Source organism: Neodiprion lecontei, chromosome 1 (genome assembly GCF_021901455.1).
Source record: "Neodiprion lecontei isolate iyNeoLeco1 chromosome 1, iyNeoLeco1.1, whole genome shotgun sequence".
In the NCBI taxonomy this organism is placed as follows: Eukaryota; Metazoa; Arthropoda; class Insecta; order Hymenoptera; family Diprionidae; genus Neodiprion; species Neodiprion lecontei.
Genome location: NC_060260.1, coordinates 6872575 through 6900555, shown reverse-complemented (window position 1 = coordinate 6900555; position 27981 = coordinate 6872575). Strand labels below are relative to the sequence as shown.

The window sequence follows — 27981 nt, the reverse complement described above, 5'->3', positions numbered from 1 at the left end:
TCGCCGCTCGGTTTTAAAAGTAATTTTAACTGTTCATTTCGCGGCGCGCGTTTGCCGCATGTTGCAGAATTCAACGACAACAAGTTTTCAACTTTACGAGTATATTGTGATAATTTATTCATGAAGTACGATTTTATTATTACAAAGTTACATGAATAAATGCGGATTGGGAATTTCGCGTTAAGGATTTTGATATACAGTCTGCAACTGCACGTGGGACGGAATAAGTTAAGATAATTAGGAATAAAAATTAGAGGCAAGAATAAAGAATAATAAAAAAAATAAAATCAAACATAGTAACTATAACGTATAAATATTATCTACACATACGTATGAGAGCGTATATTCAACTCTCTTAGCAAGAAATCGGAAAGTGAACTGAAAGTCATTGGTGTTCATTTTTAGGGATGGATGGAACCTCTTTCAGAGTAGTCACCACACTCAACGCAATAGAAAAATGAACACGATCGGTTAATTAGGCATTATAATTATATCCGAGGCAGAGGGAAGTCAATCAATTTTACCCAACGCTATTACGGCGAAAGAGTCACGAGTTGCAGATAAACATAATTATACCTTCTTCAAAATCTGCAGTTTTTTCGTTAAGGTATTGAAAAATTATTATTATCTTCAAGCAGCTGTCGGTTCGCGTTACAGGGGAAAAAAAAAACAATAGGTAAAAACGTACAAAAACAAAAAATGAAAAAAAAAAAAAACTCCAGATTCTGTGATTTGGACAAGTTTTAATGCGACTTAACACCTAATCTCCTAATCCTTGTATACTTTGTTAGTGTCCTGCGACTTGGGTGAGTTTGTGGCTGATTCCTGACCGATGCTGTTCGACGGTGTCGAGGACTCGGGTCGGTCGTGGAGGTAGCTCGTACCCCGGGAAGCGCCCGGGGCTGCGGTGCTGTCGTAGAAATAATCCCTGGGTCGATAGTATCTGGGGAAGCAGAAAAAAAAAAAATGTTTCTCTTTTCTTGTTGGAATAAAACAAGAGAAGAAAAAAAGGGGGGAAAACGGAAAAGAAGAAGAAAAAGGAGAAATATAAAGAAAAAAAACGCCACAAAATAAGCCGTGCGAAATTTTGCGGAACAAGTTATCCCTCTTCGAGATTCCTCGCAAGGTTTAAATTCACCATCGCTCTGCAGAGCAGTGAACATGATCGTAAAGCAGCCTCAAATACCGATGAAGTTACCCGACGATCTTTAACGCCGACGGGTTAATCGGCCCGTAATAAATTTATACAGAATATTTCAAAGTATAAACCGACGAGGCGCGAAAGCGCCCGGGTTGGAGCTTAATCACAAGCTTTAGCGTAACTCGGTGCGAGATCGATTTCCGATCAAGACCTCAAGGCGAAACGCTTGTTACTTTGCAAACAGCCCGTTCGTCTGACGACTCAATTCTGCAGGAACTTGGTGAAATAATTATCGGCACGGATCGACCGATCCGCCAATGCGATTCGAAATTGTGAAACATTGCGTATTTTCAAAAAAAAATTTGCAAAATTGCGAATAATTTGCGAACTTGCAAAAAGTCTGGCACAGTTAAAGGCCAACCGCCGATCCCTCACCCTGGGTCCCGATCTCGGTTGAAGTCCCTGTCCCTCCAGTTGTCCCTGTCCCTGTCCCTGTCCCTGCTCCCGGCGTAGTTCCAGGCGCTGGCGTATCCGCGGTCGTATCCCGGTCCCCAGCTTCCAGACGACCCTGAAGCAAAGTATCCTCCGCCTCCGCCCGCCGCGCCGCCTCCGTATCCGATGCCACCAGCGCCGCCTCCCCTGCTTCCGAATCGGTCGTAGATGTAGCGATCGTCGACGGCGGGTTTCCTGCTGTAGATCCTGTCATAGGGATCGTACCTGTCGTAGGACTGCTCGTACCGATTTCCGTACCGGTTGCGTCGGTCGTATCGCGGCACGTACGGATCCTCGTAGTAGCTTGGCCTCCTGGATGGGCTGTAATACCGGACGTCCTCTCGGCTCTCGTAAGGGTAGCGAGAATCCAGATTGTCGTATCCGTTTCCCCGCTCGTAATAACCTCGGTCGTAGTTTCGGTCGTAGCCTGGATCTCGATCGTAGACTCGATCGCGGTCGTAGCGATTCTCGTATCTGGGGAATTCGAATTATATGCACCTGCGAAATAGGAACTTTCGGTCTGAATAAAGGATACGAGTACCTATAAGGTGGCATTTTTGTCTCTCGTATAGACGTAAGACAGAAGAAAAAAAATAAAAAAACAACGATTGCTCGATGTATAAATTGAAAAATACGACATTTGTCGCTGGACACGTAGAGTCGAAGCGTTGACGACAATTCTTCTTCACAATTTCCGCCGAACTCTGCAAAGTTTGGAGACAAAAATTCGTCGTGCGAGATGGATGGCAAAGATCTTGAGAGTGCAATTCGTGAAACAAACAGTTATAATTAAAACTTGAACGGATACCGGTCGCCATAGTAGATGGGCCGTAAATCGTATCTTCCAAATCGATTGTAACGTTGATCGTAATCGTACCCAGGTGACCTGCCTCGATCGTAGTCGTCGTATCGATCTCTGTAGCTGACGGGTGACCTTCGATCCTCAAGGTCGTAGTCGTACCAGTCGTATCGTGGCTTCTGTCTGTACCTGTTGTATTAAAAAAAAAAAAGCAGATAACGACCGTCAATTAGTGCACAAAATACGACCTGGATCTCGAAGAATAATAAATAAAATTGCGCACATGTATAAAAAGTTTTAAAAGAAAACTTGCCGATCGGATCGGATCGGATTTAAGAGATACAATCGTATAGTTTTTCATATAATACGCAGAGAATTTTGCGAATAAAGTGATTAATACAAGGATAAGCAATGTAACGTTGACACTGGAACGATGATATAAATTAAAACTTTGGCCAATATAACCGATCGAAGAAAGTTACGGTTGAATCTTCTTCCACCCCGTAACGTAAGGTGAGTGTGTTCGTACATCTATATGACGGAATGTATATAGCAGAGAAAAAGTTGCAGGGTGAAAGTATAGAAAAGTTTGGTAATATCTGTCGTAGAAAAACAGCGAGGACTGACCCACGATCAGAGGCGCCGGACGCCGAGGGCTTGTTCGGGTCGCAGGTGATGCATCGTGATTCGAAATAGGCGGCGTCTCTCGGCTCGTTCGAATCCGGACTCCGGGTGCCGATTGTTCCTGAACTCACGGATAAACCGTCCCCGGCGTATCTGCTCGTGTAATATTGGTCGGAACGAGCCTGACGGTAGAGAGCGCCGAGCGCCGACGAGGCTGACGGCGTCGTGTCCGCCCTCGACGTATCCGACGTCGACGGTGACGGCGAACCCCTCGCTCCACCAAGAGCAAGCAATCCCAGGAGGAGCGGTATCTGAAACAGGACATTCGCGGGATTGCAGAGAGTTCGAGGAAACCTCTTCTTTACTTCCTCTCAAAAAAACATCGTCGACAAACAAACGATTCGAGAGATTCAATATCCGGGCAAGCTTAACTAGCGCAACCGCTGAAGTACGAAACGCTCTTTTGAATAAGCGATTCAAAATAAAATCGCGATTTTATTTGTAACAATTTTTAAAATTTCGCATCGTAAGTCGATTTGCTACCGATATCAATCGATATTCGGTTCTTCTGTATAAAAAATTAAATACCAGTTTGTCAAAATATCAGTGATCAGACATTCTATAGAGTGAAAGAGAGTAATCTGTCTACTCTATTGACGTTCACGAAGCTCTGGTTATAAGAGTACCAGTAAAATTTTGAAAAAATATATTCCATGTTGAATATTATTCACAAATAAATAAATCATCGAGACCAAAATTAATCCTTCGGACAAAACTCGAAGAGATGCAATTTTGATTTTCTTTTAAACGTGAATAAAAAATTTTACTCACCCATGCATGCAGACAATTATAGAATTTTATAAAAGCAACGAAAACGTATTTTGAAAGAAATTTGCGTCTGTATGTCCTGTTCTGCAAACAATGCGCATATACCTGCCGTATATCGCAAAGTGTACAGCGTGCGTGAAAAAAAAACTGTAAGTACCTATCTGCATAGTAGTTTTAAGGGTGGTTTCGAGCAGGGGTTGGGGAATGTCGCGTGGAGAATTTTATAGCTCAAAAAAAAAAAAAAAAAAAAAAGAAAAAGAAATGTACATAGGTATATAAATATCCCGTGTAAATTGTAAATAGAATTCCCGGCACTGCGGGAAGCGTATAGGTCGTACATATACATATACCTGATAGAGGATAATAAAATGCGGGAAAATGCCAGAGAATTTCATTAGCACACCTCGGGCGGTACTATTTTACCACATTTAGATGCTGCTGCAACGTGGAGGACATCAGCGTAGTTACGAAAAACGGTATTTCCTCGACAAAAGGTGATAGAAAAACACTACGATTAATTGTCAAATAAAGTTACGGATAAGTGAAACAGGAACAAAAAATCAAAATTAATAATTTAGGAAATTAATCGTGAACGATGAATTCTTCGAAATTTCAATTGCTGTTTGTGAGCGAAAAATTTCAGTGAAAAAGCATTTCCGCGGTCAGACGGTAAGAGTCACGAAAATTGCTGGTGAGTTTTTACGCAATTCAAATCTATCGTACCTACAAGCTTGTTCAATCGAGAAATGAAACTCGAATATTTACATTGAATCGTGTAATTCCTTCCAAAAAAATTCAAAATCACCCGCCACGGAAAAAAGGTACAAATAAAAGCGCAACGGTAAATAATGAAATAAAAACACAGAACTAAGGTAAAAAGAAAAAACAAACAATCACATCGGTATTTAAAAAATTCTGAAATCTGAATGACTATTGAAAACATATTCAGAACTTAGGACGATAATTTTGTTTATCTTTTTTTCCCAACAGTTTAATTCCTGCTAAAATTGAATCGTTCATTGTATTATACTGAAAATTCGAATCGAATATTTTTATTCAAATGTGTTCGTCGCTCCGAGGCAAAGTGAAAATCAAGCTGCTCCACCTCATCCATTTTCCGAACGATTTTATACCGCACACCGCAAAGTGCACAAGCTTGCGCCATTTTCCTGTCAAGTACGGATACCAAATTGGAGAGTTGAGGCAGGTTAGGTCAGACTCGGTTTCGCGCTGCTGTGGAAATTCTCTTTCGAATCGAACAATTTTACTCGATTTCACCTCATTCCCCAAACTCTTATCGTTCTATTTTACGCACATCATGCAGAGCTGTGAGTTTCCAACTCAGCGTGCGATAAACTTTCAAATAAAATTTACGCCGGATTCATTCGCGTTCGCTTTCATCCGCCGCGCGTAATCAGCTGCCGAATATCAACCGCAGCGCGCTTTGCGCAAATATACTTAGGTCGAAATTAGGGCGAAATGGATATTATTGCGAGGAGTCCTAAAACCATTATGTCAGACAATAAGGAGTGTTTATTCTTATGGAAAGTTGATCGCGATTCCAATCATTGCTGTACCCGATTTAGGCCGCGCGATTATTGATCAAGGGTCCAATTACCATGGTTTTCAAATAGCCGTGGGGTTAATCCGTACGATCTTTGTACAAGCAACGATAAGCCATTTTTTTACTTATTGAAGAAAACTTGAACTGAAGGCAGTAAAAAAAAAAAAAAAGACAGATAAAACGTTAAAAACGAGATACGATTCCAGATTAACCGCGTAAATTATACTTCGGCAGGAGTCAGACACCTTATTTTACGACTTAGATGCCACGCGGCGAGGGGAAAGACGATTTATTTCACCACTGTTAAATTTCCACCAATATATTTGCAGGCTTAGGTGTGAGATATGACCTTACGATTGTTTATTCAAACCAATTTCGATTTCCATTAACAAGGTGTATTCGTTTATCTGTGCCCAGTCGAATTATAAAGCAGTTCGAGTCGAGGCCTATTCGCTCTGAGATATTATGCATATTCATTGGTCATTAAGTCGCTGTTATGCCGTGGTAATAATTGCTCTATACGTACACAAGTGCGGTGGTAAGTCAAATGTACGTGATGTACTACCGTTAAATGCGGGTTAGGCAATTTGATACGCGCGTTTTCTTCCGTCAACGAGCTTTTCCACCCCCTTACCATTTTATTGCGTGCACGATAGGATTTATAATACTACACGTTCGCACGAATAAGGCATCGCCGAAACCTGCGAGAATCGAATCGCTTGTTCAACTTCCGTTTGCAAATTGGCCCCGGTCACTCTTTTATTTCATCGAATGCCGCAATTGTCCCGAAATAAAAAGTATTATTGTTACATGTTTCCTTTTCCTCTTACAAATCGAACTCAAACAATCTGCAATGTTTCTTCTTCCGAGTCTGGACAAAGGATCGAAAAAGCTCTCTTCTTTCCACCTTCCGGGTCGCCGCGGGTTCTTCTTTCGTTAATCATTCACCCGCATCGAATCGAGTCAATTTCTCCAATCACCATTTATCCATGTATGTACGATTGCACCGAGTTCGTTTCGCGGACCGTTTGCCGTTCGACGGGTTAAAAAAAATTCGCTGCGCCCATCCGGTTAACTCTCACTTGAAAATTCTTTCTCTTCCATGTATATCCTACCTTGTACATTGGAGACAGAGATGCCTTTGTCATGTAAAAATGATACTCTGACAGGAAATGAAACAATCGCGATGAATTCAAATCATTTTCCGCTTACCGGATGATAATCCACCTCTTTATATATATACATATATATATATATATATATGTATGTATTATTTATACGCAGTAGGCGAAATTTCGAAACTCATTTTTCAATATAACCGAAACTAACAAATCCACAGCAAAAAAAAAAATTAGAGATACGAATCGCTCACGGTCAAAAGCACGCGTCACGCGATGTGAATCGACGGCATTGAAACGTTTTCACATATTTCACAAACGACTTGTTACTTGCGTATATACGCCACGCATTTACATCGCTTCCGAAAAATCGAGGCTTGCTGTAACAAGCTCGTTTTATTCGCCTTATGCCGCACGGAGACAAAGGGCGAGGCGAATGCGGCAAAACGCACTTTGTCACCAAGTACGAATGCAAATTTGCAGTCACCGCGTGCATCGCCGACGTTATATTAATGCGGCGAAACGGCGCGCGTTGCATCGCCTTCAACTCGCTCGGTAAACTCCGCACGCCGTGTTTCGCATCCTCGACTGACACGCGCCAATGTAACGAGCTCAAACGCGAAATCTAATTAGATGCCCGAATTCTTGGAAGGCTTTGGAACAGCGTTTTTCGAATTAGCGGTGTGTTCCTATTTTTAAGGCAGTATCGAGAGTTTCTGCAAAATTCAGCCCCGAATTACGAGAATGGGCGTTAATTGCGTGTGCGTGTAAACTTTGGAGTTTAAATCGTAACGGGAATCAAGTATACTCGAATATTTAAGAGTTCTTCAAAAGCTACCTGTTCTCTTGGAATTATTGAGATAAGAACACATGTTAGAAATATTGCAATTTAACCTTGAATTTATCCAATTTCAAATTACTTTAGACAAACTTTTCATCGCTGAGTAAAAATTTATGCCGTTATAAATTTACTCGCCTATGATATATTTGCAATAATTACGATTAATCCGATAATTGAGCAAGATTTTTTCCGACTCGTTCAAAGAACACCAATCGTTCGAATTCATATTGCGTTTACTTAAGACGGTAGTTTAAATAACATCGATAGCCGTAGCGATTCGCGCAGTACGAGCGTCAATTGAATGCCGTTTCGAGCAACAAGACATCGATAAGAGAAAGAGGTTACGGTATCGATTGCCGTTCACCGGTATACCTCTCCATATATATCGGGATAAGCCGCCGTTCGGCATTGCTTTGTTCTCTCATCTCCTTCCCGGCACCCCGAGGGTTTTCCTCTTTTCTTTCTTACTTTACTTTTCTCAACCTACCCGACCAGGACCAGACTCCCGAGGTTTTAAGATGGGTTGAGATACGTATCATATCCTCCGCGTTTCGCGAAAAACAAACAATCGAGAAAGCTTGCAGAACCGCGGCTGTAACCCTCCGTAATTTAACCCCCCCTCCCCGAAAGCAGATTGTTTATCGAGCTTTTCCATTCAATGCGCAATTATGTCTACACTATTATTTACTGTTTACGACAGTGTTCCTTAATCTGTGTACAAGTCACCTACTTATGACGTGTGTAAAAATTGAATAACCCAAAGTATGCGTATGAGTGTGTAGAACGCGAAACGCGGTGAGACGAAACTAGAAATGTTAATGCACTTCCGGGACACGTACGACGACAAATCAGAGGCTTTTTGTGTCGGTCGGTAGCGCTCGCTTGGGGGCGGGAAAAAGGTGAACTTTTTTTGTCCACCTCCTTTTATTTACCCCACTTGTTTTTTTTTTTTTTTTGTTTTTTTTTTTATTTTACTCCATCTCTCTTTTCCCAAACGCGAAAGAGTTCAAGGTACTTTGTCAGCGAGGGCACACTCGTTCATTCATTCATCCATTCGTTCACTCGCGAAACTCGCGGTTGGTCTCTACTCTGCCTGGACCGCGGTGCCGGATATAATAGGAGCGGAAATGATGTCACGCGAGAGGCGAACGCGGCTGCAGCAGGTCCTCGTACAATAACCTCGTGTTTGGCATTCCCCTCAACTGACCATTATTTTATTACCTCTCCAACGCTCGCGGTATACAATAAATGTACTTCCTTTGTCGGTCGGTGAAGCTCTGACACTCAACCTCCGCGGGTGAATTTATTATTTCATGTATCTCGTATGTGTAAGTTCGCATTAATTTGACGCTCATTAGGACGCCTCTCGCCCTTCAATTTATGCGTTTCGGGCTGGCGGCGTCAAGATCCCAAGGAGAGAACAGTTTCATACTCAAACCCGATTTTATGGCGCGAGGTTGGAATTGCGAATTTGAAAAGTTTCGAAAGAGCCAAATTTCGAATTTTATGGTGACGTAGGTTGAAGTCAAGAAATCGAACTTTGACGAAATGCTGAGAGATCCGGAAGCACAAAACACCGAAAGGGCGTAACTGCGACAAGTTAAAGTTCGGGAAGCGCGAAAATGAGAAAATTTAAAAATTTGGAAATATCGAAATTTCGAATGATCGAAGATTTTCAGTTCAGTGAATTTTTGGCTTGGCGAAATTTCACCACTTCGATCTTTCTTTGTTTTGGATTTTCGATATTATTACTTACGAAATTCTGGTTATTCTGATGGTCGGTTTTTCTGATTTTTCACACCCAATCGTTGAGTAAACTACGCTGAGTATATTCCAACTTTCTGAACTTTGCTCTATCGTGACTTGAATTTTCGGAATCTTGCATTTCGGAAGTTTTGACCCATTCGAAACTTTGTTGTTTCTTCAAAGTTTCATTTCTTCGCTTCAAGTTCCTTCACCAAATACTTCGGAACTTTTAAAATTCGGAATTTCAACCACGGCCCGATGTCACAGCACGTTTCGTCACATCTTGTCACCCGGAAGGATTTTCCAAAGGAAATTCGGGAATCCCGACATGCGCCACGCTAGATTCTTTGAATCTACGTACCGCGAAAGATCGGATTAGCCAGTAATTAAAACGAGGCGTATGGGACCAGTTTCCTTCCGGCCACGGTGGTCATGCATGGCACAAAACGTGCGAGCGTAAAGTATGCATGCCGGGGGGCAGAGCCCAGGGTTCGCTTACGGGTCACGCATCTTTGACCGCTTTGTTCGCGCTCAATGCTCGGTAATTACTGCACGCCGCCCTCTCTTCCAGTACCTACATTTATCCCGTACAAAAAGATCGGGCAAAATTACACTTACTGAAAAGGTGAAAACCAGCTCGCAGGTATTTTCTTATATTTCTTCTTTCCGCGAAAGGATTTACATTAACTGGCTGTTTCAAAGTTTTATTTATTTTTTTTTTTTTTCCTTTTCACTTCTTTCGCCGGGATATAAAAGGACTTTGTAAAAACAATTTGGTAGGATGGAACAAAGACAAGGAGAATTAAGGATGTATCAAACGTACAGTCCGGTCAGAGAATTTTTCAAACAGAAATGCGATGTAAAGCGAAGGCTTGAAACGGCAACTAAAGCGAATCGAGATAACGGACTTGAAAAAATATTACCTTAACACGGGGAAAAAAAATGTTTAAAAACAGAAATTTCATCTACAACAGTACGATTGTAGCAGTAAATAAAAAGAATAACGTTACAGTACGACTTTGACGTGATCCCGTTGTCGACACATTTTTATGCAAAGAAAAATTTGTTCGTTTTGAGAGAATTCATTCACGATTAAAATGAACCCTTGCTCATTATCAAATCTTTCCACCGCTGCGATTTTTCTATTGTGAGAACGATTTAATACCGAGATCTCTTCGGTATTAAATAATTATGCCATCGTAGCTGAAAATAATGTTTTTTTTAAAAGAAACGTATTCTGTTCCGAAGGAATATGTATTGTTAGAAGAATTTTCAACTCGGATAGCTTCATTTGCGCCTTAGAACCTCCGTTACATGATATTTCTGTCATTACAGCTGTTCAACCGGACTGTACATTTGGTAAATTCTGAAGGGGGGAATTTCGGTGTACCGAGGATACAAAATTACATACCGTTGAATTCCGACTCGTGTATTCGAGAAGATCCCCAACCGAGTTGCAGGCTTAAGGCAATTTTGGGGAATTGGATTTCTTCGAAAATCCTAATTTTCGGTTGGAATAACAGTCGCGTGTACGTTTCGTAGTAACAATGAATATTATAATTATATCATGGCTGAACGAACGAACCCGCAGCGGAGTATATTATAACCGAGAAGCTAAACGAAGGTAAAAGTAATCAGCATTGCGAGAGGGAAATTAATTAACCCGAATCAAGTTGAATCAGCGACAATTATCGCGGTTTGTGTGGAATCATAATTACGAAATTGATTTGCTCAAATTATACCCAATTATAACAAATCCGTACAACCGCGTGCCTGATCATAAATTACCGCGCATGTCGTTAATTAATCTTGAATGCGGTATTATATCCGATTGCTGCCAGTTGAAAACCGCACTTCCTTCCCTGCGTCGATGAAACATCCCCGCAGGTTCAATCAACGATCCTGATATCAGTGCGCAAATGATAATTGCACATTTCCAACAACTAGACACCGACTCGCTAACCTTGTCTTCATTTTCTATAAGTATTCTTTTGTTAAAAACGAAGAGGAAAACAAATCCGCGAGACAAATCCTTCCTTTTCTCGATCCACTCATTTCTCCGAGCCGTTTCTGCGGTATAACGACATCGACGAGCATAAAAAGGGAGAGAAAATCTAACCCGAAATATAGCCGGCCGGATAATCGGCGCAGCTTTGCGACGTCGTTCTGGTAAAATTAGAACAACCATCAACGTTCCCGTGGAACCGCCGTTCAAGAATTTACCTGATACTTTGAAAACTCTCTTCAAAGTAATAAAAGTCACGTTAGAACGCCTAGTAAAAGTCTTTCTTTTAAGAATTCACCTTCGCATCGGCTTGTGATTATTATAATCGAGCTTTTGTCACTCGTTGCGTGGTTGCTTTTCAACATTCACTAAAAGGAATCTGAAAGGGAGAAGATACTTTGTTTATACGTAATAATCGAACACTCGCGGTTGGTTAAAACAATTACTTGTCGACGTTATAATACCGGAGTGGAATTGTCCGGATAAAAGTACGTTTTCGTTTCTGTTTTCTGAAATAATAATCGTACGGTTTCGCGCAGTTGGTGAAGCAGGGCTTTTGGATTTTTCTGCATAGAATTATTCCGGCAACGAATTGTCCAAACGGCGTTGAAATTCGGGACTCGAAGAAGTTCGAAGGGTCGAGATATCGCACCGAGCGTTAATCCCGGGACGGAAATGAGATTTTTTTTCTCCGAAAGAATATAGCACGTGCCCCGATCGGCCGGTTATATTTCTGCCGGGCCTAATTCCCCCCTCGCGGTGTCAGATAAGGGATGAACATTAACAGGGGATAAAGGAGGAAAGTTTTAAACAATCACATGCAGGCTGGAAGTTCATTAACAGAAGCCATTCGGCACATGCAGAGGGCCACGCGTTAATGGAGGCCCGATAAAGCTCTGCCTGATTAATGCAGCCGAGTGTCAGATGTCGGGAACTTTGCCGGGGAGTTTGGAAAACTCCGGGGGGTTTCGGAGGGATCCTCGTGACTCGGCGAAACGGCCAGCAGCACGGTTACACCCGTACCTATATCGTGGCAAAAGATGAAACAATCAAACTGGAAGCGTTCAATCAGCCCGGCGCAATTTCCTGCAAGCTCCGAGAGCGGAGCTTTCTTTAGTTCGTTCCGCTGGACGCCTTGCAGGCACTATTTCAGTATTTCAGTACTCGAAGCGCGGCGGCTGATCTATGAGGAAAAACGGTTTACAGTGCCAGATAAATGCGCACTCGATTTTAAGCCACGGCTTAGAGCGGGATGAAACCCTCTACGGCGATCGGATGATTGCTCCGTCCTCAATTAGAAAGAGTGCTAATTCCTGTTCCACTTCTAGACTGCACTACTGACTGGATACGAAAGGCGTCCGTCTTCGCTCGTCGCCCTTGAAAGGAGATCGGAGAATACGGAGATTCATCGTGGAAGTAATTGCCGAGAGGAACCGAAGCTTCGTCGCTTCGCGGATCGTTATCAATCTATCTCTTCTTTCATCAATTTTCACCTTTTCTCGACTGTCCAGAGCGAAAGAAATTTCTCGAGCGTTAACTCCGTGAACTCGTTGAGGATCTTATTCGTTATCTTGATTTCGGAAGGGCGTGTATATATTTTCATTTCGTTCCGTGACGCGCGACACGTCTGGTCTAAACAATTATAACGTCGGTTGACCGAGAATCGATACTTTTTCTTCGTTTTATTACGATTTAGCAGTACGTGGGATATTTATCAAATTGTTACATCCGTAAGCTACGATCAAGATCTCTGTGAAGTATGAAAATAGAAAACAGTGGAATTATGATCTTGGATAACGATATTTTATTTCATATCGCTACAAAATTTTTCGGAATATAGTAAATTTGTCCGAGTTTGCTCAACGAAAACCAATTTTATCCGGACAAATATTTCCTACGTTTTGACTGAAACAATTTTCTTTTATTACATGTCATTTGGGAATCTATCAATATATAATTTCATAAATATAACTACCAAGTGGTAATATTGATTAAAATTGACTACCGAAACAAAGAATCTGTTTCAACAAATGTGTAGAAAACGGAAATCTTATAATAAAATAACCAAACCCATCGAAATTTCACCTATCAACAAGCTATAAGTACGCGTATTTTTCAAAATTACGAACGTGGTTCAGTTCCATCAGAGCGGTCAAACCGATGGTTTTAGAACGTCGCCTAGAATCCCGCTGGATTGCTGAATTGAACGACTCGGGTAACTTCGGGTGAACGAATCAAACGCCATTGAGCAATGGCGTTCGACGATCGATTGAAGGCAAATAGAAAAAAAAAAGAAAAAAAAAAAATTTCAAGTTCGTACTCACCATCGTCTATTCGCCCCGCAGTCACTGATACCGGTGGAAAATTTGGTCAAACGTTCACTTTACGGTTATGCGAATTATTATTAGCACGGATTCCCAGACGTAGAGACGCTAAGATCCAACTAGCATCGCCGATCCTCGGCGCACAATTCAGAGTCCTATACTCGATTGGACAGGTTTTTAGCGCAGGTTGGTCGTTTTATAGGTTCCGGTAACCTTGCCTGTCTGCCCCCTCCAGTCAGCGCCCTGAACAACCTGTACATCCCATGTGTCGAGTGTATTAAACTGCACGATGATTCAATCCAGCCGGCCAAGTTCGCGGTTTTTTTTTTAATTTTACTTCTTCCGTTTCAGCGCAGCTTCCTCGTCTTGTTTACGATATCGGCTTTAAAACGTTTCTCGCGACGATACGTTCCCCGAACCAACTTCTTTTTCCAACCATGTAACAAGTCCGGAACAACGACGGGACGAATCGACTTGGACCGATCGGTTCGTCCTGCGACGAGTCGAGGAAAACCGTCCGAACTCGTCCCCGGTGAAATATCGCGAAAGTCGGTGCAGCCGCTGGAGCAGATTCCAGATATATACCTGTAAGTATGAAAATTTACGCCAGGGGAAAGACAAACAGACCGGTTTAACGGCGCTCGTTAATTATAACTTTCTGCAGTCGCAGAAAGACATTTCTCCCCCGCTTTTTTCACTCTCGGTCAATTTTTCGTACCCAGCGAATCCCCGGCGTCTGGGTGTGTTATATATATGCGGCTAATTTATACGTGTAACATAGAATTGACGCAAGGATGAAATGTCTACGGGGGATCGGAACCGTGTGAAAGCGGCCGAATTTTTTGCCCACGAATTCACGTCAGTTTGGTGCCCATGCAAGGTGACTGAATTCGAATGGATCGACCGGAGAACCGGATGTGGAAAATTGTGGGACGGACCTGGGGTGTCACGGTTCGCGTCTCCAGAACTAAATTACGCATTGTCGACCCAAGTTCCGATGTCCAGGTCCATGTATGGCACACACGCGTCCTATCATGCGTTCGTTAATTTATCAGAGGTCGATGTATGTACGAATGCTGTCGAAAGTGCGGGACCGCGGCGTAGGATTATTTCGGTGATGAAAAACTGCCCGGAGAGATAAGGCATAGAGTGCGAATTCGATCGAAAGAGAAAATTGGAACACCGATATGACGGAGCCGTGATGACATTGCGCATTTAAGAAGTTCTGAAAACGTCAAATTCCCAATATTTTGTTGGTGAAACTTGAAGTAAAGAACTCAAACTTTGACGAAACATCAAAGTTCCGAACGGACTAAATACAAAAAGGGCGTAACTCCGACAAGTCAAAGTTTCGAAAGTGCGAAAATGAAAAATTTTAATATCTGAAACATCGAAATTTCGAATGATCGAAGATTTTCAGTTCTGTGAATTTCTCGCCTGGTGAAATTTCACCACTTTGATCTTTCTTTGTTTTGGGTATTTGATATTTTGACGTTCGGAATCCGGTTCTTTCTGATTTTTGGGTTTTCGGATTTTTTACGTCCACTCGTTGATTAAACCACGCTTTGCGAGTATATTTTGATTTTTCGGAATTTTTCTCTATCGTAGCTTGACTTTCGGAAAATATTGAGTCTAATTCGGGCTTCCGACCATTCGAAACTTTGTTGTTTCTTCAAAGTTCGATTTCTCTATTTAAAGTTTCACCGGCTAATAATTCGTAATTAGGCGCTTTCGGAACTTTGAAAATTCGAAACTTCAACCTCGCATCGATTTGCACAAGAATATACCGTGTAGAACTGAGCTTCAAACAGGTACGGCAATTAGAGAAACGTTGCGAAACTTTTGGCAGATTGATCTACGGGTCGAAGCGTTTCCGAATTAGCAAATCCATTTTACAAGCTATTCAATTTTCCCGTATATAATAGACAAAGAGCGAGGTCTTCATATTTCGTAATATAACATCAAAGTGGCGTAACAGGTTGCACAGAGAGGCGAGTCATTATAGCAAAAACATATCTGTAAGCGATGTAACGCACAAGTCTAGAGCGTGTGTAGAGGCGGTGATTGGTAAGAGCAGGAAGTCGAGGAAGACCGCCTTGAAATCGAGTGATTGCCGATACGTGCGTCGGTTAAAAAATAAGAGGCGATCAATTTCATCCTCGATATTACGATCATCGCTCTTCTTTACCAATTTTTATTTTCTTCTCAATTCTTCCAACGAAACTCCCGATCAATTATACAACAAATTTCGTTACATTCAAATGTCCCGAGTGTTTATTGATCCGAAAACATCGAGGCGATGCGTCGTTAGCGTCTGGTGATTGCCAGTCATCCGTCATCAATCATCGACCTCTTCGGTGGTTAGATTCCAAAGCCGATTGCCTCGCGTGTTTGTTCCCTTGTCCGTATCTCCCGCATGTTAAAATATTTTCGACACATCTTGTCCGTGCAACTAAATCTCAATCAGTACCTAAGGTGGTTCGGCGGACGAGCATTGTTTGCAAATTTAGCCACTCTGTAGATTTCTGTTGTACGTTTTCATTCACGGTTTTCAACATCCTTGACCAGGTTTGGTCGCATCCTCTTTTATCGACGTCTGCCCGGACGAATATTACATCCCTGAAACACGCCCTGCGGTGAGTGATTACCCCGTCAAAATTGCCGCTCGTTACTTGTCAGTGGGTCAATACGCGAGTAGTCACGTCCAGTACGTACACCGCACATTAGCACGCATCGTTACCCAGCCTTACACATTTCTTCATCTTGCCGTGGCTCTAACTCCTGTTATTTAACTCCAGCGCCGTTATAACTGGGCAAAATGATCGTCATCGAAATTTCCGTAATCGATAAACGAATCCGAATATATATTATTAAGGTATTCCTTGCGGGAAGCCGAATATTGCACAATTTTTTTTTTTTTTTTTTTTTTGTACAATGTCGTATAAATACTCGCCATTGAAGAAAAAAACTTTAACGCCAAGTTTTAATCCAAAAATGACGACTTCGAAAACCATTTAATTTATACAGCACTTTATGAGATTACGTGTCGACCACATTTCCGTTTAATAATTTATATACTGATTAATTCTAGATCTCCGATACGATCTTCTTTGACGCGTGTAAAAAATTCTAAAGAATGCGTAACGATGTTTAAGAAAATAATAATCGTAAGACGTGGAACAATCTCACAACCAGAAGAATTTTCTTTCCTTTTTTCGGGCCCTTCTTATGCCCCCGCAGAATACTGCCCTCCGCGCAAGGATTACTTTGATCGATTGCTCAAGAGGAACCGGATTCAAAGAGGCGGTGAGGATTGACCAGCTGGCATGCGTCGCAGTTCTTTGAACTTAGAGGAATAAGCGTGGTATATCAGGTGTCAGGTGTGCGAACCTTCGAAAGCTTTACCCCGGCGTAACGGCGTGGCGCGATGGAAGCTTTTCTCTGAAAAGTTGATGCAATTTATAAAACTCTTTCTCGTTGAAAATAATAAAAGTAACCCGGATGTATGAGTTTTGCAGAACGGTTCTTTTATTGAGCTTTACGGATTCAACAGTTTTGGCAAAGTCTTACATATATATATATCCCATCTTTTGTGAAAAATTTTTGTACTTGTGTCATCTTTTATAACAATTTATATTTTTTAAAAAAACTTGACTTTTAAAGTTGCGATTGGCAATGAGTTAAAATCGTGTTTTTCTTTGTGATTATTTCAGACTATTCAACTTATTTTCCTCCCTTTTAAAAATTTTCAACAAGAACCTTGCCAACAGAAAGTACAAAATTATTTTGTTACTAGATTTGCGGAGGAGTCGACAAAGCCGCTTCGTATTCTTATACCAATTATAGATGTCCACGTATAAAACGTAGCGACGCAGACGAACAGCGTGCAAAAATACGTGCTTCCAATACAAAGCATTGAAATTCATTTGGCATCTGTATTTTACGGTTGATCCCAGCGGACTTGGCTAGCTGTACCGTTCATCCGGTGGTTTGGTCCCTCGGGCTGTCTTGCCGAATAAAACGATCTGTTAATTGCCCTCTCGGTATAATTAAGTTCGTACTTTGATTAACTTACCGACCACAGGAACAATTCAACTTGAATACTCATCGGTCGCTAACTCTTTCACGGTGGCAGTGCGAAGTGAAAGAATGAGAAAAAGAGAGAGGCAAATAAAGAGGGACGGAAAAAAAATCCACCGAGCAAAAAGAGGTGCGAAAATTAAAACTCCTAACGGCACAATAATTGACCAGTCTCCTGTCACAACGTCCTCGTTTAAACTGGCACATGTTGAATGGAACGGACTACTTATCGCCACGTACACGCGTACATGCATACATACCGTGTACGTCAGTTTTATTTCCAACTCCAAAACTTGACCAAAATGATTAAAATTCGCCACGAATAACAGGTTTCATAAAAAATGGAAACAATGGAATCAAAGCTCAGTTGTGTTAGAAGCTACATTTTTTTTTTTTTTTTACCTTCATTTTTGAAGATTTCTTGCGGTTGATTTTCGATGCGGGTTGAAATTTCGAATTTTACAAGTCCCGAAAGTACCAAATTCCAACTTTTTGGTGGCGAAACTTGGAGTAAAGAAATTAAACCTTGGGGAAACATCAGAGTTGCGAATGGTCGGAAGCCTGAGGTTCAAAGTTCCGAAGGGGCAAAATTCCGACAAGTTGAAGTTCCGAAAGTACTAAGCTGAGAATATTTGACAATTTGAGAAATCGATAGTCCGAAAATTTTCGGTTTTTCTAACTTTTTACACCCACTTCTTGAGTAAACTGTGCTATTTTAACTTTCGGAACTTTGCACCATCGGAACTTTACTGTTCGAAACTTTACCCCACCGTAACTTGAATTATCGAAATCTTGCATTTCGGAACTTCGAGCCGTCGGGTTTCCGCTCATGCGAAACTTTGTTCTTTCGTAAAAGTTTGATTCCTTTGCTTTAAGTTTGGCCAGCAAAGAATTCGGAATTAGGCACTTTCGTAACTTCCGCTCCTAAAACCTCGCGTTTAGCACACCTTGGTGTACCTTGAGCGAAGGGAAAAAAACACCATAGGATTCTTCAAACGTCGATTCATTGTTCGTTCGCGATCCTCGGGTTCCCAAAATACAGTCGGAAACCATCCCCTCGGCTCATTGTCGGAAGCGGGTAAATGAGGAATGAAGCTCGGCTCCGCCGGTTCGTATCTCTCGTAATTCATCAGCATCGTTGACAACGATATCTTGACAGCCGAGAATTCATAGCCCTAAGACGGCATCCTCTTAGGGTTCGTCCCTCCCCGATATCCGAAATTGTGCTTCGTGTAAGCCGCGTCGTCTCGCAAGCGGAGTAGCAGGGCTGACATTATTCCGCGGGTCCAACCGCATTTAGGCGCAAAAGTAGCCCGCAATATCGCCCACTCGCATTCACAGACGTTAATCAAGCTCCATAAGCGATGTAATCTGTGACCTGGCTCACAATTAATGCGCAACGCTGAGCTGCCTCGCTATCTATTTATCAAACCGACCCAATTATCGCTGGCAATATACCACCTCAATCGAAATTCCGACGGTTCTACCCTTGCCAAAATCACCCCCTTCACCCTGTCCCTTAGGTAATAATTTTCGTCTATCCGTCAGAAATTTCAGTCGCATCTCGAAAGCTCACCGATTCTTCTCACCCGCTTTGAAAAAATTCCGCAAAACTTGGTCTATTTTTAAGATTAATTTTAAATCCACCTGCGCTGAGAAAATCTTTTCGGATGGATAATCGCAACGCCGTTCATCTTGCCGTGTTTCAAATTTCGGAAACAAAGCAAGCTGTTGGAATTGTTTTCCCTCTTTTCGCATATCGGTTTGAATTAATTATCTCGAACAGCCTTCCAAAGATGTAAAGAAAACGTCAGAAACAGAGGCGCGTGTTCGATAACGGCTGATAATTGAATTCAAAGGGAATATTATGACTGCCATGAAATTGGGCCTTCACCCGTTTCAAATGCAACCTAAACCGAACAACGGAGCTGAGATGTGGATAAATATACATATATATGCGCAAGTTAAATCACTCTTGGAAGCCAACGCATATGCGTAGACCCTTGTTCAAGATTGGCGAATACTTAGTTTCACATTATAAAACTCGCCAGGTTTTTTACCATGCGATAAAAAACAGGCCTTTACCCGAGTTTGGAGAATATCAGAAATTTTTAACCCTCCGCGAACATCGTTTCAGAAAAAATTGTTCAACTTATACCCGTCACTCGAGTGTATTATTTTTTACTTTAATGGCTTCTGTTGGACAAGAACTTCGTTTACGATATTAAACGTAATAACGCAAACAATTTCAAACTATGAATAACATTATAAATCCCATTTCCATTAGGAAACTATTATTGAGCTCTGGCTGAGTACGTTCGCGTAGAATGGATCATCAGAGGGGAGAATATACCGTGATGAATTTAAAACTCTGTTAAAACGCGTCGCGGTATGACAACGAGAAGCAAGCAAAGAGCTGAAAATTGATACACACACCCTCCACCTCCTCCGCCCCCCCTTTGCAGGACTGATTTTCGAAACGCTTCGGTATCTTTTTTCAATGGAAATATAAAAACCTTTTCGCTAAATCATGCTTCGATACGCATTCGAGAATTTCAGCGTTATCGGGTGGTGAAAAACGTCGGGTTGTTTATGGGGGGAGGGGGCGGCAAGAAACAGACGAGCGAATGATAAATTACGCGGGACGAAGAAAGGTGGAAAGACAAAGGCGAAGGGTGCTCAACGAGAACCAATTGTAACGATGCTGTACTCAAATCCATTCGCTGCACGCTCCGCTGATCCGATTGTATACAGCGAAGCTTTCCCCGAATATTCAATATCGTAATTGCAAAGTCTCGCGTTCCACGCTGAAGGGGTTCAAGGGTTGGAAAAAAATTGACGAGCGCGTGCAAAAATATGGTCCTCGTCTTTGTCGCCCCGTATTTCAATTATTTTCCGATTCATAACCTAACGCGATGAAATGCAGGCTGAAAAGAATATTCTGGAGCCTGTTCCATTCTCACTTTTTCATCCCTCGACTCGGCCGTGGTAAAAAGCTAAATGAAATACATTTAATTCAATTTTCCACCCCTTTCCTGACAGGGTTTGTGGGTATTCAACTTTTTCTTCAAACCACTCCCCCTCCCCCCTTATCGCAAAGCATTGCGATGCTACGCACACACAAAGGATTGGCCGAGGTAAAAAAGTTTCTTCTTACTCATTTTATTCTCTCACGTTTCCAGTTCCTTTTTTCTCTACACTTTCATTGAATGAAAGAAAGAGGAAGAGGGAGGGAGAAGGGATAGGGAGAAAAAAAAAAGAGAGAGCTCGTCGAGCCGATTCACTGCAAACCTCAAATCACGTTTCACTTTGTTTCTTATTTCCCGTTCATCCCCCGATCTCTGTCTCATTTCTTCTTGTACCTCGTCTTCGTTTTTACGCAAAATGTTACGCAATTTTCGGAGAACCGCGTCGAGCGGTGAAAAACAACCATCGAAGTCTGAAAGCTCTCATCTCCGAATATCACGAGCCCGTTCAAAGAGGGGTTGAAGAGCTTTCGTTCCCGTTGACAAAGCTCCTGATCATGCGAATTATTTTATCCTCGAGAAGAGCCTTTCACATATTACTACATAACCAGGTATACGTATAGATATGTGTGCACGTAACGCGTCCTCCTTTGTTTCCGAGCTTATCCGCGAGCACCGGATAAAAAAAAAGTACCTCATAAATTCTGTGAAATTTTTGCCGACTATTCGTAGCGCATAATTTCCAAATCGTGAAAGGATTGAAACATAGCTTTTTCGCAGTTTATCGTACGTGTCGTGTTCTGGTAGTGGTTGAGAAATTTTACACGGGATTGGGGAAAAAAAGCACAGAAACGGAATTAAATAAGTACGTGTAAGGGAAGAAGAATCCGCGTGCGGGGCTTAGAGGAACTTGGCGAGTTAAAGGGGTCAAAGTGCGGTCGTTTCGTTTTATCGCGATACTTCTGAAGATTCTCATATCGCAGCTACTTTTCCCGGGCAATTCCCTCTAGCTGCGGGGGAAGTTCACTTTATGAATCCAAGTGTATATAATATATACATATACGTGTACTTACATATATCTATATGCATTTAGACACAGTAAGTTGCGCGTGTAACGTGTATTAAGTAATAATACAGAGAAGCGGAAAATTACCCGCGGTCACGAGGAAGAGCGGTTCAATTTTTCATGATAAACGTTCCGCTGCTGTCGCTGCCCATTGTCGAACACCCCTCCTTGTCTGCCACTTTGAAGGCTTAGAAACCGCCGCGTCTTTCGCACGATAAGTAAGGTCAACGAATGTTACACACAAAAATGTAAAAGACCAAAAAGTCGACGGGATGAGATCCCAAGAGTCAAACTACCGATAGTTGGAAACGCAGTAAGTCCGTAAATACGAAAAGTTATCTTGTAGAAAAATAAAAGTTAGGAACGCAAAGATTTACAAATAAATTTACACCAACGTTATTTTTTTTCTTTTTTTTTTCGAGAGAAAGAGAGAGTAGGCAAGATATTGAATTGCAAAAATACCGCAGAGTCAAAAAGTCGACTTTTCATTCACACATCCGAATTTGTCAATAACGACTGACCAAAGACTCGAAAGGTCGAAATCCTGAAACTCACTAGAATAAAATGAACCGAATACCAAAAGGCTGCAAAACGTCAGAAGCACATTTATTCTCTCCAACGTCAACAGCTGCAGCTAATAGATGGCGTTACGCTTGCGAAGTGACACGAGGGCACGAAAGTAAATGTGGAACACGATTTAATGTAATAATATCTCGAATAAATCGAACGTGCGGGAAAAAAGATTCACTGTTTAAATGTTATTAAAAATGTGTTGCTTATTCCTTTGCCTTGTTTTTTTTTTCTTTGATGACGCAAGTGATTCTCTGATATAATGAGATAATCTTGATGAGACTGGCACGGATTTGACGAATTTCACAAATTCCGAATTTTCAGGAGATCGGTATTTCGTCCTGCATTTTGCCGATCGATATTTTGCGCATTCTGAATTTTTATTTTTCTATATCTTTACATTCTGTGCTTCGGTCATTCGTAATTTTCAGATTGTTCTGAAAATATTTTTTCGGATTAAAGAGCGTTTGCTTAAATAAACTTTCGGGAAAACAGAAACGGACCGGATGATTTATCGAAAATTCGAATTTCGGTAGACCGATCACTCGTTATTTAAAAATTTTCGACCAGTCGACTTTTTGATACTTCGGAAATTTTGTCCTCCAACCGACAACGAAACTCTCTCGTTTTCCATGCAAAATTTCGTTCTTCGCATATTATACCCGGTCCGAAATGTGGCCAGGAATAATAACACTTTCGCAGAGTAAAGCTGACGCCGCAGAAAATTATCCGAGCAAAGTTCGTCCAGCAAAATTTATACCCGAGCTTGCTTTGCATCGATGTATTTTTTTTTTAACAATATTCCATCTTCGGTTTTCAGATGCTCCGGTAGACATTCCCAGGTTCTTCGGCGACTCGTTATACGCGGTTGCATTTGCATAGAGAACCGTCAGCTTCTCGCGTTTATCCTCTAGCATGAAGGAGAAATGGATGTCGGTCTAACACAAGTGGACGTTAACAAGGTGGGTAAATCCTGATCCGAGTGCTGCTGTGGAACGCGAGAAAAGCGTGCGAGTCTAGAAGCGGACCGCGTATGACTGGAAAAAGTAAGAAATGGGAATAAGGCAGTGGTTTCGGTGCATGCATGCACTTTAAACGAGAATGCAGGCTTTAAGCTGCTGCACCGGCAGCTCTCCGCATTGAATCGCGGTTGTTGGTTCCTTTCAAACTGCGCGCGTACCGCACTCGAAGAGAGATGATAAATTGAATTCAATAGATTCGTAGGGGGGAATGGAAAATGGAGGGGAAAAAAAAAAAATATCATCATTTTATATCTCACGTTCAACCTGAAAACTCATTCCGCGTTTACATAATCGCAAAATATTTCAACGAATTATCCGTGTCAATTATTCTGCCTCGTTTAACATCTGCGCGTCATTCATACGAATTTCTATCTCGAATCTTTCTATGAATTATACAATATTTAGTATGTATAATATGCATGTACATATATATTAGACTGGGCCAAACAAAACGAAGAATTTTTTTTTAATGGTACTGTAAAAACATTGTTCATGACGACAAATAAAAATTATCCTGAAAGTTTGAGCCCTTAATATTAATATTAAGGGGTGTATCGTTACAGCTATTGATGTTTTAACAGTTACCGCTTTTTTTTACCCAAAATCCGTCAATTATCAATCTCAAAAATTTTATCAATCCATATTTTTGAAGGAAATTAAATTTCCTACAAAAAAGCTCTCTTACTAAATTGACGTAGATCGAGCTGTTTCCTTGTAATCGTGCCTGAAACATTGATTTGTTTTTTCAAATTTTTGTTTTAATTTTTGATTTTTGTAATTACCAGAAAAATCAATATTTTCATAGATCAAACCATTATTTTTGTGGGAAATTTGATGCTCTACAAAAAAGGTCTCTTAAAAGTTTTCATGAAATTCACTCCTTTAAAAGTTATTCGACATTGAAATTGTATTGAAAAAACAAATTTAATCACTGAAATACAGATCATAATAGAAAAAGTGCGCACTCCTAGACCACCTTACCCTACATCGTTCTACAAACACTCGGAAGTCAATCCAAATTCCCCTCGGTTTTGGATTACTCGTTACGTTAGCGAGAGCGCATTTACAAATGTCACCCGAGTGGATTGCCGAGGTTGTTATACCAGGCGAAACCGCAACGAGGCTTAAGCCGCTTTCAAATTACACAAAGGAGCTTCCGCTTGCCTCTGAAACATCAGTCTCGATTTTACATCCCTCTCGTTTTACATCCCTCTCGATTTTACACCCCTTTCAATCACCGTTACATGATTCTGGTAATTCACGACTCACTAGCTTATAGGAGGAAATATAATGTAAAAGTATATATGAACAAATTCTATAAGTCTAAGACTGATATGATAAAGTCAAAGATTTTTTAACAATAGCATCTTTCGAAGGTGAATTCAATTCGCGATAAAGCAGCCAGAGCTTTACGCTGTATATCTGTATCGCAACAATGGGTAGGTACGTATCGGAAGTGAGAGAAACGTCGGTGGAAAATTAAAAAAAAAAAACGAACAAAAAAAAAAAACAGTTCTAACCGCGTAATCTCGCGCGGCATCGCGATCCTTGCGTCATAAATAATTTATAACCAGGCTGGTGGGCAGCGTAGAGATTCCCTCGGCAACGAGATTAGCCAGTGTCACTCCGGCAGGTAAACACAAATTTTACAACGGTACCGTAATCGCTTTTTCTGCGTAAACATTTTTGGGTGTATACGTAACGCAAGTATAAAGGTACGTGTCAGAACGAAGCTCTCCAACGTAGGTGTTTTAAAAAATGATAATGTGGCAGTAAAAGATTTTGTTTCAGCCTGTAAAGTTGATTTGATATCGCAGTATTTTTTTTATTATTTTCTTACCAATTAGAATTCAATCGGGTGTAAACAATTTTCACCCCCATTTTCGAACGGAAAACTTTTGGTTGGCTGAGTGAATTTAGTTTGAAACGAATAAAATTGCAGGAACCCCGCGTCGTTTGAATTACGCAAATGCATTTGGACGCGGGTTTCAACGTCACGCGTCGCTTCGTTTCGCCCTATTAGCGTAGAATGAAAATGCATACCTTGTACGAGTCGTCGGACGAAAAGCGAGTACGTGAAGAATTTAACGAGAAAATTGTAGCATGAATAATAATAAAATTTGCCAAGAGAATGAAGGAGCGGTGGAAAGAGAGGAAAATAAAAAGAAATGGAAAAAATATGGTGAAAATAATATACCCGGGAGGATAAAAAAAAAGAAAAAAAAAAAGAAAAAATCTTCGTCTGAGATCGTATTAAATTCAACAGCCAAACGAATAATGAGATTCTCACATATTATACGTATCTAGTATTCGCGAAGATGTGTTGGAATGTGAAAAAAAAAAAACTGTACATTCCTCCAAACAAGTCACCGTTTATAGTTAGTGAAAATTTACTCGAATCGCCATCGGAGAAGAAAATCGCTTTTTGATTTTCAAAGCATCTAAAAATAATTGCGAATCGGATGTGGCTGCAGGCATTTCGAGTGTCTCCGATAATTCAGCGGGCACATCCACACGAGGGGTGAAACGACGATTTTTTTCGTTATAAAGTTAATTTAATATTTCCTGAAACACGACGGGAACGACGCGTGAAGGTAGACCAAGTCGGCCGGATGTACAGTTCTAGTCTCTCTCGACCTGATTCTCGAGTGCGGAACTTCTTCCTTTTTTAATCTCTTTTTCCTTGTAACTGCATTTTCAAAAGCCCCGAAGCTTCGTTTTTATTAAAGAGTATTATGAGACCCATGAACGGGAGATATTGCTTTCTGAAAATCTAAAATCACCGCGGTGAGCATTATTGGGCAATCAATGGGGATTAGCGAAAGCCGATAAAGAAAGGGCGCGGATACTGCAAACAGGACGTGACGTTTTGTCGATTGCGTATATTATATTCTTTTGTCGAGTATGCGTCGGTTGTCAAATAGATATTTTCCCGGCTTGTTTGGTCGAGATTCAGCACAACAATTTGAGGAAACTGCAGTCCGTTGTAGCAGCACGGATGAAATTTATGGATTTTATATTCAAATAAATAAATTCTTATTCTATACATCGAATAATACCAAAAAGTTTCATTTATTACTTGTAAGGTTTGCTTTTCTGTTTTTTACGCTGATAAATAACACCGGTCAACACGAACTTTGAGTCTGGGTTCTAGATGTCAAATTGCGTTTTCGTCCACTTAATTAATAAGAGAGTAAAAATTGCTTTACTGAATAAAGAGTGCTTTTGTTGAAACCGGAACGATATCGCGGATTTTGAGAAAAATTACATATTTTCCCAAATATTTATTGTAAGTAACTAATAAACATACCTCAGTTTCGCATTTAAATCACTTTTGTTCAAAAATTGATTTAATTTAATGCGAAACTCGAGTTCGTTTGTTTGTTATTTACAATAAATGTCTGAGAAAATAGGTAATTTTATATTTTACATTTTATATTCTACAAAAGCATATCTTATCAAGTAAGACTATTTCTTCCGTTATTAGTTACGTGGAAGAAATCGAAATTTTACATCCAGAACCCTGTTTTAAAATTCGTGCTAACCAGTGATTATAACTTGCTAGGATTTGGCCACAAGATTTTTATTTTCGAAATTTTCAGATTGATACTATACGCTGGAACAAATTGGAACGTACGACATCTCAAATCAATTAATATTTAAGCTGATTATTCAAGCGAAGAACACAATCCTTAAAAAACAGGAACAAACTAGTGAAACGAGCTTATTGCTACCGGAAAAAATCCTGGTACAAAAGACATCAATGCCGAATATCTTATAAGATTATAATCCGAGCTTGCGACACTGACATCATCGGCGCAAAAGCAATTCTCACTTTCGTCGATTTATCAAGGATCGTACGGATCATTTTCCTCCCACTCCGATCAAGTCTTCTCGACGAAGGACAGGATCACGCCAGGATTCTCTCGCTTCAAGCTCCGCTAGGATCAAAGCTCTCGGCAAGTAAAGGAATCAGGTCGTCTCGATCAACTTCTAAAACGGGAACCGTGTTTTACACCGCCGACATCAGCGCAGCAAGCTTGTGAGTAATTTATTTATGTTCTCTAGTGAATTCTTGATACCAGTCGAGAGGCTGATCCACGCGTCGATGATCCTCGCCTTGAGACGGAAATTACATCACAAGCTGCGAGTATTCGCGACGGTTCCAGTAATTGGCAGTCACATCTTCCGTTGCAGATTCGCCGTGTGTTTGGCGTTGATCGGTATCGTAATATCGATATTTTACTAGATACGTCGAAGGAAATGGACGGGAAATGAGAATTGCTTTCATTCGCGGTATTTTGCGCATCGTTTATTTCTCTAAAATGCGATTGGCGTATCACAAAACTGGCCATTTGCATTTGGTGTTTTTCGCCAAGCTTGTGCATCCGCTGATAAACTCATTTTCACTAGTAAGCTTTTACTTATCGAGAATTTCTGTTACAGAAGAATCAATCAAACTGAGATTTCATTTCATTCAATCTCGGCTCAGACCAGCGATTAGTATTTATCACGTGCCGAAGAGTTCGACTCTTTTCGAACATCGTTTCAATCGTAATACAATTTCGAGTTTAAAAAGCAAGTGAATAATTTTCTCAGATTGCCACTACACGCAGAGGCTTGTTGATTGGATAGAGAAAATAGTTTGATACTGAGAAATTGAAGCGTGCCTGTAGAATTGACTTACCGGTGTTGAATTCGAACGTGAGCCGACATCCCGTCGCCTTGCAGGAGAAGAATCGAATCGGCAACCCGTTAACTTCACAACAAAAATAAAGGTGCCATTCGGTTTGCG

General features: G+C 41.0%; 1 protein-coding gene across 2 annotated transcripts; it reads right to left on the bottom strand.

Annotated features, from left to right (window-relative positions):
• Positions 1-92: 92 nt before the first annotated feature.
• LOC107225151 lies at positions 93-27981 on the bottom strand. Of its 2 annotated transcripts, XM_046740448.1 has the most exons (6): positions 27874-27981; positions 13483-14067; positions 3060-3367; positions 2511-2621; positions 1577-2107; positions 93-943 (listed from the first exon to the last, which is right to left on the bottom strand). In XM_046740448.1, exons 2-6 carry the CDS (start codon positions 13483-13485, stop codon positions 769-771), a joined length of 1128 nt encoding a protein of 375 aa, XP_046596404.1. In that variant the 5' UTR covers positions 13486-14067; positions 27874-27981; the 3' UTR covers positions 93-768. The 2 variants fall into 2 exon arrangements, with proteins under 2 accessions (XP_046596404.1, XP_015520994.1); XM_015665508.2 differs by lacking the exon at positions 27874-27981 and having other exon boundaries at positions 2442-2621; positions 13483-13881.